Genomic DNA, 14321 nt, shown 5'->3' with positions numbered 1-14321 from the left:
CCAGAACAATTCAGAGAGTCGGTTGCTCATCCACGTAAACTTTTGTGAATTAAAAAGCTAAAAAGATTCATCTGGCTTCCCTGTTATCACAACTTAATTAAAAATTAAGCCTGCTTTATCACCACACAGTAAAGTGAAACGATTCATGCAGAGGAGAATCATGACTCAGCAAAATTCAGTGAGTGAAACTTTGGGGACTAGACAACAAAGGTCTCTGCATCGGTGGTCTAGACGTATTTATGCAAAACCACAGTTTATTCTCAATTAATTCCCTCATAGATTAGTTCATGTGATATTATTGCTTAATTTTTAATTTTTAGAATTGTGAAAAGCAGAGGAAGTCCTTCTTGGCAGAACATTTACTAACTTCACAGATTTTACTTATCACGCATGAATATGAGGCCCTATTCTAGGCCCAGGAAGGTACACAATAAATAAAACAACGTTACCTTCCCCCATGGGGCTGGCATTCTGGTGGGGAGACAGATGGTAAACACGATAAACAAATAAATACACGGAATAGCTTAACTGTTTTTGTTTTTTTTTTGGCGGGGCCTCTCACTGCTGTGGCCTCTCCCACCGCGGAGCACAGGCTCCGGACACGCAGGCTCAGCGGCCATGGCTCACGGGCCCAGCCGCTCCGCGGCATGTGGGATCTTCCCGGACTGGGGCTCGAACCCGTGTCCCCTGCATCGGCAGGCGGACTCTCAACCACTGCGCCACCAGGGAAGCCCCGAGTCAACACCTTTTATGCCCAGTCCTGTTCTTATTAACACGTGCCTTTCCTAGAGGTTTTCATCCAGTATATACGGTCATAGTGAAGAGAGGCCGGCCAGAGGGCTCGTTTTTCTTCTCTACCTTTGTGCCTGAAAAGCTGGAAGCAATTTTATGGGCCAGTAAATTTTAACACTCGTTTGCAAACTATTAACAAGCGAGAGCCAACTATTTGAAAGTGTGATTTTTAAAAGTTCGGGGTTGCTTTTTGCAAACAGAGACTAGGAAAGGAAGAACAGAGCCGCGACTTCTCTTCTTTGCAGGGAAGCTCCCAGCTGAGGGCTTTGCTGAAGAACTGAGTATCTAAACCCAATGTGACGGCTTTCTCCCCAACACAGGGACCCCTGGATGGTGAAATAGCACAGGACAGGTTTTGGGGGGCAGCTCTAGGCGCCACCACTTACGCCTGGTGATGTGAGATGCATACCCAGCCTCCCTCAGACTCCAGCCACCCGCTCCTTAGAAATAACACCCGAGGAATCCGTATTTCTTAGAATTGCCGTACAGCTTCCCTTTGTAACAAAACACAGTTTATATGTATAGACACGAGAATGGTTCAGCTGTGTGGCTTCATTTGGAAATAGCGTTACATGTCATTCCCTTTTTTATTGTCTTGTTTATAAATTTATTCTAGAATAGCACTTGACACCCAGTAAGCACTCAGTAAATACTTATTGAACAAATAAATCGATAGAATAGAAAAATATTTCTTTGTGCTGCTTTCGTGAAAGCGGAACTAGCTTCTTATCAGTAAATCGAAATGAGCACAATTTGGCAAGTTTCAACATGTACCCTTGAGATTTGTCAGACTTTGTCAGCATTATTTTTAACAGAATCCCCTTTATAATATTTTTTTCTCTTACCTGAAATTTGATGAAAATTAGGTCCTCCGTGAACGCTGCCCTGAGAATGTGTGACGGGGCATAACAGGAGAACATAATTATGTTTCACAACTTATGGCTCATTTGTCCATTCAACACATGTTAATTCAGTGTATTCCACTCCTCCAGGGCCTTAGAGACCAGTGGGCTAGGAAAATGGGCAAACAAATTATGAGAGAGGCAGAGTAACAGCAAGGGCACCAAAGAGCACAGAGCAGGAGGGGCTAACCCTCACTGGGACCTGTGGAAGGGGTCGAGAAGGACATTTAAGAGGCCTTACACACGTGGAGGGCAGTCAGTGGGGAAAGATGGGCCGAGAGCAAAGGTAACAGACTCCTCCCTCAAAGAAATGACCTAGCAAGGTTGTAATCTATCGCAGCTCAGTAGAAACCCTTCTTGTCCAGTTTGTAAGCTGGTTGCAGATCGATACTGACCTCACTCAAGTATGCAACAGGCCCACCAGCCAGGGAACTGGCTTTATCTAGGCATCCTTCATGTCTTAGGTCCTGAGAAGAGCACATAGTTTGCTCTGAAACTGGGCAAAATCACACTGGAAGAGTTGGAAAACAGAGGATAACAACACACACAGATACAGGTATTTTCTCGATGAACGATCTTCTCATTTCTTTCTTCTCATAGATTTAACATGTAGGCATCTTATTCTCAGTGAGAATGGGGCCAAGTAACTTGTGTCTTGAGGCAAAGTCACCGACATGCCTTAGCCAAAAACTCAAAGGGAAACTATTTTGTACAAGAAAATGTTTACCTCCTAACAGAATCTAAAAATGACACGAGTCTCTAGATCATTGCACAGTAACTCAGATAAGAGTCAAGTTTAAGAAAAAATGAGAGGGCTTGAGAATGTGGGATTTATCCCTTAAGTTACTGTTAGGACACTAAGACTTGCCCTCAAGGTGATCTATAACCATGAAATGTCTCCCTGATCCCATCTCACTTTTATCCGTAAATTCAAGGACTAAAAAAATTGTTAAGAAAACTCTTAATATAAATTCACTCTTAACAGCCCTTAAATCCTTATTTGCAAATGAACTATTAGCAAGGACTTGTGTGGACACACACACACACACCACACACACACACACACACACACACAAAGGAATAACCATAAAACCAAATTAGACTCTTAATCCTCTAACTGTGGTATTCTAATTTCACTTTATGAAGAATGAAGCTTTCCAGTTCCCGGCCCAGATATTCTAATTTGGTAGTTACAGACAAGGCCAGGAACTGTGCTCTTTACATCCTCAGTAAAGCACCCCAGGTGATCTGATAGTGATGAACTGCAGACCACGCCCTACAGAACCCTGTTCTGTGACTCATGACTGATTTCTGGTTCTGTAGTAATAATATGATGTTGATGGTAACAGCTGACACTTACAATTGTTTGTCATGTGACAAGCCCTATGCTAAGTATCTTCAAGCTTTAGAACTACCTGATGGGGTGGGACTGTCACTGTGACCCCTCTGTAGATGTGGATGTTGAGTCAGGGGAACAGTGGTGTATCCTGTCCCATGCTACACACCCAAGCAGTCAGCTTCCAGAGGCCAGTCTCTCAACTGCCTCCCGATAACCCATGCTACATTTATTTATCATCGTTTAATTCAAAAAAGCTTTTCTCTGCATCTAAAGCAAACCTTGAGGGAATATCATATCAGCTATCTATGGTTGCTTACCAACTCCTCCCAAACTTGGATATTTAAATAAAATACGATTATTTTATTACTGTCTCAGGTTTTGGGTGTCAACTGGGCTCATCTGAGTGGCTGTCCCTCAAGGTCCTCCATGAAGCTGCATGTGGTGGCTGGAATCGCCATGTGTAAGCTGGTCACTTGCATGCCTGGTGCCCATAGATGTCTAAGGACTGGGACTGCTTGGCCAACTCTGTGTCTAGGTGGTCTCGCCACCCAGTTTGTGCAGCCTGGCTGCTTCAGGGTAGCTGGACTTCTTACGTGGACAATCAGTGTGTCCCCGGCGCCTGCTCCAGGAAAGAGAACGCCGGGCGGTCACTCTCTTACCTTTGACGAGTAGCCTTGGAAGCCACACAGCATCACTTCCACCACTGCCACCAGACAGTCTCAGAGGCGCATCCAGGTTGAGGAAGGTGAAATAGACTCTAACTCTTGATAAGACTGGGAAAACTATTGTGGCCAATTTTTGGAAAATACAGGCTGCCTTAATCCATCCTCTGGATCAAACAATTCACATCCCTCCCACATGCAAGAGGCACTCATCCCTCTCCCATGCTCCCCAGAGCCTTATCCCATCATCACATCGGGCTCAGGTCCAAGCCCCAAATCCCATCATCTAAGTCAGGTCCAGGTATCCTGGCTGCTCAGGTAAGGCTCCTTAGGTGGGCAGCTCCTCCAGGACTGTCCCTAACTATCGAAGACAAGCTGCCTATTCTCCACACAACTAACATGTTGCTTGTGCCTTGGTTAGGTTTTAGTCCTGGTGCCCGGAAATTATTTTCCATGGCCATTAGGTCCGTGCTACAGAATCTGGGCTCACCTTTGGATGTTATTTCCTCGTCCACAAGAGGTGACACGTTTGGGGCCGGTCGTTTTCTCAGCCTGATTCCTGCTCATAAACTTTTGAAGCACCAGAGCCTCTTTATTTTGTATTGATCGTACCTCTTTCAACGCAGCCGATACAGTTCCTTTAAAAGCTTTGCGAGTTTCCTGTGAATCAATTTATAATCTACCCCTTTAGTCAAAAGCCACATCCACAAATCTCCTTGAGATAATCTCCTCTTGACTTTTTCTTTTCTGCAAGATTTCTGTGGGGCAGTACTCTTGACATCCTTAGAAGTCCTGTGGTTTTGTTTCTTTGAAAAGGTCCAGTGAAGCACCACCTGACATCTTTCTGAGGTCTTAATAAAGGGGTTCATAGTCATGACCTCGGCTTCAGCGTTAGATCCCGTTTTCCTGAAAATGCCCCAGATTCAATCTCTGCGTACAAGTCATTTCTTAACTTCGGAGTTATTTACTATCCTGATGGCCCAGTGAGAAACTATTTTATTTTCAAACTCAGAAAGCCCAGGCTCCTTTATAGATAATCGTTTGTTCTTTCTGTAGCTTATCTCTTTACCCTCATTTTCCTGCAGGGAAGTAGAAGAACCCAGGAGGCTGCTTGTACACTTGGTCTAAAGATCTCCCTCCCTAGACCATCCAGTGCCTTAAGTGTGTTGTCTGGTTTCCGCAGTACCGCAGGTGACAGTGTTGCTAAACTTCCCACAAAGGTATAAAAAGGGTTATGTTTCCCTCGGCGTCCAGCGTATTCCTTACTTTCCTTTAAACATCACCAGGAGCTTTCCTGGGCGTCACGCTTCTGCTAACAGTCTCTTCAAGACCTCTCCTCCTTCCCTGGTGGTCCAGTGGCTAAGACTCCACGCTCCCAATGCAGGGAGCCCGGGTTCGATCCCTGGTCGGGGAACTGGATCCCAACGTACCGCAACTAAGAAGTCCGCCTGCTACAACTAAACATGCCACGACGAAGGTCCCGCCTGCCTCAACTAAGACCCGGCACAGCCAAAATAAGTAAATGAATAAATAAATAAATAAATATTAAAAACCAAAAGACAACAAACTCCTCCAACTTCCCAAGGCTACTGCCAGCCTTTTACAGTTTGGGTTTTTGGGCTTTATGGCAGCACTCCACTTCCAGTACCAATATCTGTATTAGTTGTCCATTGCTATCTAACAAACCTCTCCAAAATTTAGTAGCTTAAAATGACAAAGGTTTTATTATCCTCTCTCTCTGTCTCTCTCCTTCTCCCTCCCCCTCCCTCTCTCTGTCTCTCTCTCTCTCTCTCTCTCTCTCTGTCTCCCTCTCTCCCCATTCTACTAGTTGGGTATCAGCTAAGCCCTTCTCATGCGAGCTCTCTCACAGCTGTGGTCAGACAGCGGCTGGGCCTGGGATGGTCCGCAGGCTCAGTTCATTACATTTCTGGTGTCTGGGCTGGGGAAACCTGGACAGCTGAGGGCTGGAGCAGATGGGGTCCTCTGGCATCTCTCTCACCTCTGTGTGGCCTCTCCACATGTTCTCCACAGCATGGGTGCTTCAGAGTAAGCAGTCTTCTCACATAGAGATCAGGGCCACCAAGAGATGTGTCCCGAGAGAGGAAGAGCAGGCCAGAAGCTGCACTGCCCCTGACCCAGCCTCAGCAGGCAGGCGGCCTTGCTTTTGCCATGTTCTACTCATGGGGCGGTCACAGAGGTCCTTCCCGCTTCAAGGTTCTAGAAGAGCATGAAGGACTAGAAATATTGTTGAAGCCAGTTTTGTGAAATACAAGCTGCCACAAGTCCTTTAACTTATTCAGATCTTCAGAACAACTCTATAATACTGATGTTAAAATTTTGTCGGTTCATTAGCTTTCCAGGAGAAGCTTATGCGTTGCTGTGTTTTCGTACATCGAAAGCCTTTGCGATAATGCTCGTTAATTGCAGAATTGTGCATCTGGGGTATTTTCTACTCCTAAAAGTTGGCTGCTTTGGTGAACCCTGTACAATACTGGCCTTCAAAGATAGCCATTGAGTTAGAAAATTAACTTGGTTCTTTTCCATTCTCATCTGGATGTCTCCCATTTGTTGCATGTTTGCGAAGCACTTTACGTACATTGAGCTAAGCACTTTACATGCATTATCTTATTCCTCTGAGATGATTAGTGATATCACCATTTTAGGCATGACTGTACTGAAGCCCAGAGAGATGTGACCAAGACCTCTTTTAAAATTATAATTTGCACCGATGCCACCACGCAAACACACACACACACACACACACACACAGACCCAATTCTGTGACGATTATGGCCTGTAGTTTCCCACCTCATAGCATGTATCATGTTCTAACATGCTATGGAATTAACTCATTTGTTTTATTTACTTTTTTTATTGTCTGACTTTACCCAGGAGGGCAGAGGAAGGAAGGGGACAATTACTGTATATTCACTAATGTGTCTCTGAATAAATACTGGTTAAATGCACGACTAAATGAATGATAGCATGAAAGGGTGGTCATGCTGGGGTTTGAATCCAAGCCCAGCTGACTCCAAAGCCTTTAATTTTAACCCTAAAAGTGGAGTTGGCACTCCGAAAGTGGAGACGGACACTCTCATATATGCAGTCATAATGAGAGAAAAGCCTGGCTGCCTTAAAACTCAGGAACTCAGCAAAATTAGATGTGCTTATTCAGATCAAGAATTCCTACAGATTAGCAAAGCACCAAATTGGTAAAATAGTTCAAGATATTTGAGAAGTTTTGATATTTTAGTAAAACTGTGTGTAATTTTCTAAAATTAACATCTTGCCTCCAGAGAAATTATATTTAATAAAATCTATAATTTACAGTAAAAAACATTAGAAAAATAAGTCTTTTAGAATTTTTTAACTTAAACTTTAATAAATGTTTTGAGTCATATTTAAGTAGTTTTTCTGCCTCTTTAAAAATTAGTTCTCGCTAATATTATGCTCTTCTGTTTTTCTAAATATCTTCCTTCTTTTCAATTTACGAAGTTGCCACTGAAGTTCTTAGTGAAATACAACACTCTTGATTTCCCTGTTAAGTGTGTTAGGATTCAGATATATTAATTAACTGTAAAACAAGCCCTTGGCATCATTTTAACAACGTTCTTTTTAGGAAAATAATCTTTCCATGCATGTAGTTGTTTTCAATGGTGTTCTGTCGTGTTCGTTTTAGACCATTTAAATAATCCAGCTTAGGTATTTCCTACAGGAAACACCCGCAGGGCACCAACCCGCTAATTTACTGGTTCTCTCCAGGCTCCTATTTTCTCTTCTCTAAAAGCCATGAGAAGCAGTTCAGCCAGTACTTAGTCCACACGTGCATCAGGCCCTCAGAACCCAGGCGTAAGCAGGTGCCAGTGCAGATGGAAGGCGCCCACCCCGCTGCATCCCAGCCCTTCCCGCTGCAGGCGGCTGGCAATCCTGGGCCTCCTTACCGGCCACCTTACCTCTTCCTTGACTGGTGGCAGTTGTCCTCCCCCTCCGAGATCAAAAACTGGCTTTTCCCCTTGGCAGTCGTGTGAAGTGCAGGGAGACACGGACCCAGGAGGGTGGGGAGATGGGGAAGCTGAGGTTGAAGAGAACCAGACCCTGGAGCGGGGAGCGAACTGGATCCTGGAGGGTGGAGGGACCCGGACCCCCGCAGCGGGGGAGCGACCTGGACCCTGGAGGGTGGAGGGACCCAGACCCCGCGGGGGGGGGGGAGAACTGGACCCTGGAGGGTGGAGGGACCCAGACCCCGCGGTGGAGGGGGGGGGGAGAACTGGACCCTGGAGGATGGAGGCCGGGTCCTCGCCAGTCGCGGCGCCGGGGCAGCTCCGCGCGCTGCGCGAGGCTCGGGCCGGGTCCCCCGCTAACACTGCCGCCCCTTCTCCGCCCTCGCCCAGTTCTCAGCCGGCCCCGGCCGCACAGCGACGACTACAGCGCCGTGAAGAAGATGCCGCCTCGGAAGCCCACGCGGAGCCCGCACACCAAGCTCAGCGGCTCCTCGGAGGAGATCTCGGGCGCCAGGCCGGGGGCGGCGGAGGCCGGCGGTGCGCGGCGCAGGGCGAGCGGCCCGCAGCGCGCCCCGGGGATCCCCGCGCCGCCCGCGCCCCCGGAGCCCGAGCCCGTGTACATCGAGATGCTGGGCCGCGCCGGCAGCCCCGAGCCGGCGGAGGCCGTGTACGAGGAGATGAAGTACTGGGCGCCCCCCGAGGGCGGCGGCCTGGGGGCGGGCGTCTCGGCGTCCGCCTCGCCCCCTCCGCCGCGCGACGGCCGCAGCCCCCTCCCCTCGGAGGACGGCGACGCCGGCGGGCCGTGCCGGGACGCGTGCGACATCCCCGCGCCCTTCCCCGACCTGCTGCCGCACCGGCCCCCCCTCCTCGTGTTCCCCCCGACGCCGGTCACCTGCTCCCCGGCGTCCGACGAGTCGCCCTTGACGCCCCTGGAGGTGAAGAGGCTGCCGGTCCTGGAGACCAGCCTCAGGTACCCCGTGCAGCCCGAGGGCGCCGGCCCCCCGTCCCCGCAGCACCCCAAAGCCCCCGAGGGCGACGGCGACCGGCCCGCGTTCGCCGGGCCGCACGGAGCCTCCCGTCCCCCCACGCCCGCCGCCGCCCCCCGGCCGCCCGCTCACTTCACCTCCGCGCCCGACCCCGGCGCGGGGAGGCCGGCGGAGCCGCCCCGGGGCCCCCCGAGGCCCACCTCGGCCCCCGCGGGCGCGCCCTGCAGCCCCGGCCTCAGGAGCCCGCACCCCCCCGGGAAGGCGACCCGGGCCGAGCCCCGGAAGGCCGCCCCCGGCGCCCCCTCTCCGGCCGCCTACAGCCCCCCGAACTGCAGGCCTGTGGGCAGCCCCCTGGACGAGCTGGCCAGCCTCTTCAGCTCGGGAAGGAGCGTGCTCCGGAGGTCGGCGGCGGGCCGGAGGATCCGCGAAGCCGAAGGTGAATTTCGCACACGGAGGTAGAGGCGTAGCTGCAGACGCGGATGTGTGCCGATGTGCCGTAGATACGGTTTAAGGAACGCTTGAGGTCATTGCGGGGTCGTTCAGAGCAGGTACCAACTTAAAAACAAACATCTTATGCAACCAATATGGCCAGGTAGGTAAGAATGAATCTTTCCGTCTCGTAGGTAAAAGTTCAGGATACAACAGCCCACAGCGCTAAAACTGGGTTTAATACACCCTTGTGACTTGAGAAGTATTAGAGCAGGACTCGGCTTGAGCCGCTGATTTCCGTTTCCTGATAATATTCACTTGCAACATGGAAGGGGCACTTTTGTCACATTATGCTGAGATGCCCCTTTGGTTTACAGCTCACGGCTAACCCGAGTGTCCTCCAACCTGCTGTCCATCTCACTTCCACTCCCGGCATCTGGGACGGTTACCTGTTCAGTTACTCTCTTACACTCACTCAGTACCACTTGCGCTATGTTGTTCTGAATGAATGATTTTTGTGCTGTTCCTTTGCCACCCAAGGAAAATTTTAACTCAGTTCTGTTATATCTGCATCTTCTCATTGAGCAGCTCTGTCTCATAACTAGTTAGCTGTTGACAGACCAGTCAAGTGAGCTCAGGGCTAAGCTGCGGAAGCCAGAGGCTGTTGCCTGTATTAAAAAGTATTTATTTTGTGTCCGTATAAAAGCAGAAGGTAGCTAGCAAAGCAAAAAAAAAAAAAAAAAAAGCCAAAAACACAAAAAGCCCTCATTAAGAATTTGTGGCTAATCTCTTGTAAGTAGCTCACCATGTGCTAATTCATTCAGACGAGGTTGCCTTTGAGCCAGAGGCGCCATTTGGGCACAGATTCTCTTAATAATCACAGAGAATGTAGTCATCTTCCAAAAAACATCTTTTTATACAGAACCAAAATATTTTCCAATGTTCTGTATTTGGGAGGGGAATTACGTGAATACAAAGCATCTTCTCTTTAAGGAAATTGTAGCAGGTCCCTCGACCATGATGCCATTAACCCGAATGTCGATGGCAACTACTAGCCTCCCCACTTTACAGAGATGGGAAACTTCAAGGTCAGGAGGTTAAACACCTTCCTTAAGGTCAGGTGGTAGGACTGGAAATAAAAGCTTATGATGTGACGTTTTATGTACGCATTAACCTGCTCTTTCACCTAAAGAAAATACATAAATATATTGGCTTTCATCATTTGATTAGGTCCAAAATCTCTAGAAAATCTAGAAAACATTATCAATAAGTGAAAAGTAGGTCAAGACTAAGAACACTTAGCAAATGAGTGAATAACCTAACCCCCATTTATTCTTTTTTTTTTTTTTTTTTTTTCGGTACGCGGGCCTCTCACTGTTGTGGCCTCTCCCGTTGCGGAGCACAGGCTCTGGACGCGCAGGCTCAGCGGCCATGGCTCACGGGCCCAGCCGCTCTGCAGCATGTGGGATCTTCCCGGACCGGGGCATGAACCCATGTCCCCTGCATCGGCAGGCGGACTCTCAACCACTGCGCCACCAGGGAAGCCCCCCCCCCCATTTATTCTTCAGTCAGATAAGCTAATTGTTTTTTTAGCTAACAATTTCTTCTTAATTACAGGCCATTAATAAATGAAATTGTCCTTGTAAGTAGGAGATGGCTTGAATTTCACAAGTCATATGTTTCATTCCAAGGAACAAAATGGACTCTAGGAGAAAAGCCTTAAATGAACAAATTACTATTTGCTTTCGGAACTAAAAGTTTATTAAAACCAAATTTTACTATAGATGGGAATTGGATGAATTCTTCTCGGCTGTATTCAAGGAAGTGAAATTAATGAATTTGTAGACGGCCGTCATCATTTGGAAATCCCTAAGTCTAGGGCTTGAGGGGAGGATTCCAGTGAGGCCTCCAGGCAGGGTGCGTGGATGTGCTAATATTTACCCTTGGTAACATTAACCGGTATTTGGGAACATGTATCAAAACCTCAAGCACAACATTGTTAGTGCAACTCTAAAATTATAAAATATCTATTTTTCTACTGTGGGCTTTTACAAAACACTCTTTATTTTGAAAAGATTGTCTTGAGCCACTTACGACTTTCTCATAAATGTATGAATTGGCAGCTTCTGCCCCAGCACAGTGGCTGTAATAACAGGAAGCTGCAGTAGGAGATGGCTCGTCCCCTTGCACCAGATGAAGGAGTCCAACGGTGCATCTGAGACCGGTGTGATTCCCGAGGGTCCGTGATGTAGCAAACACGTTGACCAGCGTGCAGGACGTGTCCTCCTGAGATCGTACAGGCTATTCTTTTAGGATGTCAAAGGGGCTTAAAGAGAAGACTTGGAAGAAAAAATAGTCTTGATGCTGGAGCTAATCACTGGAGCTGCTTATATGATTATTAGGGTTTACACCATGTGATCCTGGAGCCAGTAATCCGTCGTCTTCTGAATGAATCGCATGGCTGGTATTCGTGATTTACTGGAGTCCTGGGACTTCTCTCCTTTAAGATTTTAAATCTTCTTCTTTACCCTTTTTATATTTCAACATATTCTTCTCTTCACCTGAAATAGCTTCCTTGCCAAATAATCCAGTGGGCGGCTAATTCCGCCTCAATGCACCTGAATTAATTACAGCTCATTTCTTGGACCGTTGTGATATGGGGAAACTGCACTGCAGATTTGCAGAAGGGTTCAAAATATTCCCCTCGCTTCCTTAGAAAGTGACCTTGAAGAGATTAAACTGCTCCTTATTACCCTGCTAAAGGTATTTCCAGTTAAAATATAAAGGATGGTGAGTTGCGTATAGAAAAGGGGGTCCTTTGGTGTTTAATTCTACAACGTCACTACTCCATAGACTTAATATCCACGTGGGATTTTATAAATATCATGTCCCTCAAAATAGTTCATTTTCTATAGACTCTTGGATCTTCAATTTGAGGTACACAGGTCACAGAAATTCTAAGAGTCCGGGATGCAGGTATAGACAAAATGTGATTGTGCAGGTGACAGATGTGACTGCAGTCTGGGAGGGGTAGTATCAGCAGCAAGTAGCTGCAGTGCTTACTATGCTCCAGGCATTGTTTTAATAACCTGTTTAGTTCTCACAAGACTAAAATGTATCTGCTGTTAGCATCCCCATTCTACAGATGGGAAAACTAAGGCACAGAGATTAAACTTTCTCAAAGTCTTCCTCCTTTGAGAGAAACAGCCTGACTTGAATGCAGTGATTCTGGCTCCGGGGGCATTTGTCTTGGCTACCTGCCCAGGACTGCAGAGGAAAAAAAAAACAGAGGATAAGCCTTTAAAAATTCATATTTGCTCACCTGAGGTGCAACCACTAAGAGTCCTACAGTTTGGACGAAGAAAACGGTTTCATAAAGTCAAAAATTCCAAACATGTACTTTACAGATCGCGGATGTAAACAATTGTGGAATACCCACTGGGCCCTTAAAATGAAGAATGACTAAATGTTTAATTGTCTGTGACTTCCTGGTTATCCCATTCATTCACAAGGTGTTTTTCATCTGATGCCATAATATGATTAATATTATTATGCTAATTATTTATAGTTGCCTAGTTTCAAAAATTATGAGACCTAATTCAAATGCAGGGGCAGAGTCATTGGCTTCTTGGGGCCACGAGGGTGCGCCATCGTTCCAGATGGCTCCGTGGCAGCTGGTTGTTTATCTAGAGCATGAAGTAAAGTGAGCATGTTATTCTGTACCCGTTGAAAAAGATCAGATGATAGGGCTTTGACAACAACGCAGTACACCTCAGAAATCTGGAGAAGAATGTGGAGGAGTCTGATTTGCAGAATATTCTGTGAAAAAACATTACTTTGTTACTTTCTGATACTGTGCATCCTTAGTTTATATGATATAAATAGGTAGTTAAAAATTATATTGACAACCAAAAATATAGAGAGACAATATTTCTTCGCATATAATAGGTGTTCATTAAATACATTTGATGAAAACCTACCTAAAGAAGAAAAAGCAGTTTTACATATAAGTATATTTGTTAAACCTGTGGCCCTTGTGGCGTTTTTACACATAAGAACCACTGAAGCCAAATGGTAATTACTCTTAATTTCAAATATTTCATTTCATTGCATAAACACTCCAAGTAAGAGTATTTTGAGTTTTTACATCAAAATATTATTTAAATGAAATTTTTACAGCATGATACTTGATTCCATAGGGCCATTTATTTTCAAAAGAATTATTTTTAAAGTCGGCTTTATGGAAAATTTCAAACATACAAAAGTAGAGAATAGATGAATGAACTCTCTCTGTGGCCAGTCTTAGCTCATCTCCAGTTTTCTCCACCATCAATGGATTATTTGGAAGTATGTCCCAAGGTCAAATCAATTTACTAATAAATGTTTATAAACCTTTTATTAGAAAAGTCCTTTAGAAAACAAAAGGTTTATTCTTAAGTCACTTTAATTAGTACAGACCAGTCAATCCTTCTGAGCCTCATGAATGTAAGATTGTTGCTCAGGACAGAAGCCGCCTCCGGATGCCGGAGACTCGTTTTTCATGATATAACCAAAATAATTCTCAGGAGTTAGCTTTCCACCAAAACAACACCGGCCTGCGAGATCTTCCACAGGTTCTTTGAGCACAGCTCCAGACGTGCGCAGCTGCGCAGACAACTTTTCTGCTACGACAACAAGTGTGGATTTCTAAATATCGCATCAAACAGAACTAAGTATGAAAGATCAAGGTCCCAAAAGACATACGGTTGCATCTTAAATCAACATGGTGTGAGGTTTTGACGCCTCACTGCCAAATTAAGTACAATTACTTATGCGTTGTTCAGCCACAAGAAGATGCCTTAAAATCAGTGAGCTGTCACAGAATTACAGGCAGAAACCTCTGACCTGCTCAAGGACAGTATTGGTAAATTGTCATTCTCTGCTCCTGGTGTTTGAGACAGAAGTTTCGACACCATCTTCATTTAATCTGTGATGCGTTGTGATGAAATTGCGGCATACGGAATTGGTCCTCCTCGTGCAGATGTCTAGATCCCATCATGGGATGCAGGGCTTGACATCCCGGAGGCTTCTTGCCTCCATGCAGCCTCTACTAGCAGTTTATCCGTGCCGAGCTGTTAATCTTTCTCGCTCCCCAGCCGCTTTGCTTTCTCTCCATGGTGATTTATTTGTGAGCGGTGGTGGCCTGAGGCTTCATGAAAATTATAAAGGGC

The 14321-nt window shown here is 46.4% G+C and overlaps 1 protein-coding gene across 1 annotated transcript in view; it reads left to right on the top strand.

Annotated features, from left to right (window-relative positions):
- The window catches only part of MYO16 (myosin XVI), a 424969-nt gene that overhangs the window by 360781 nt on the left and 49867 nt on the right, over positions 1 to 14321 (top strand). The window contains exon 32 of the mRNA XM_082675412.1: positions 8087 to 9118. Coding sequence (XP_082531538.1) covers positions 8087 to 9118 — 1032 coding nt within the window. The remainder of the gene's footprint in view (positions 1 to 8086; positions 9119 to 14321) is intronic.

The sequence above is a fragment of the Grampus griseus genome (genome assembly GCF_964374135.1).
Source record: "Grampus griseus genome assembly, chromosome: 18".
Lineage (NCBI taxonomy): Eukaryota > Metazoa > Chordata > Mammalia > Artiodactyla > Delphinidae > Grampus > Grampus griseus.
Note: the sequence above shows the minus strand (reverse complement) of the source record. Positions and strands in the feature narration are given on the sequence as shown.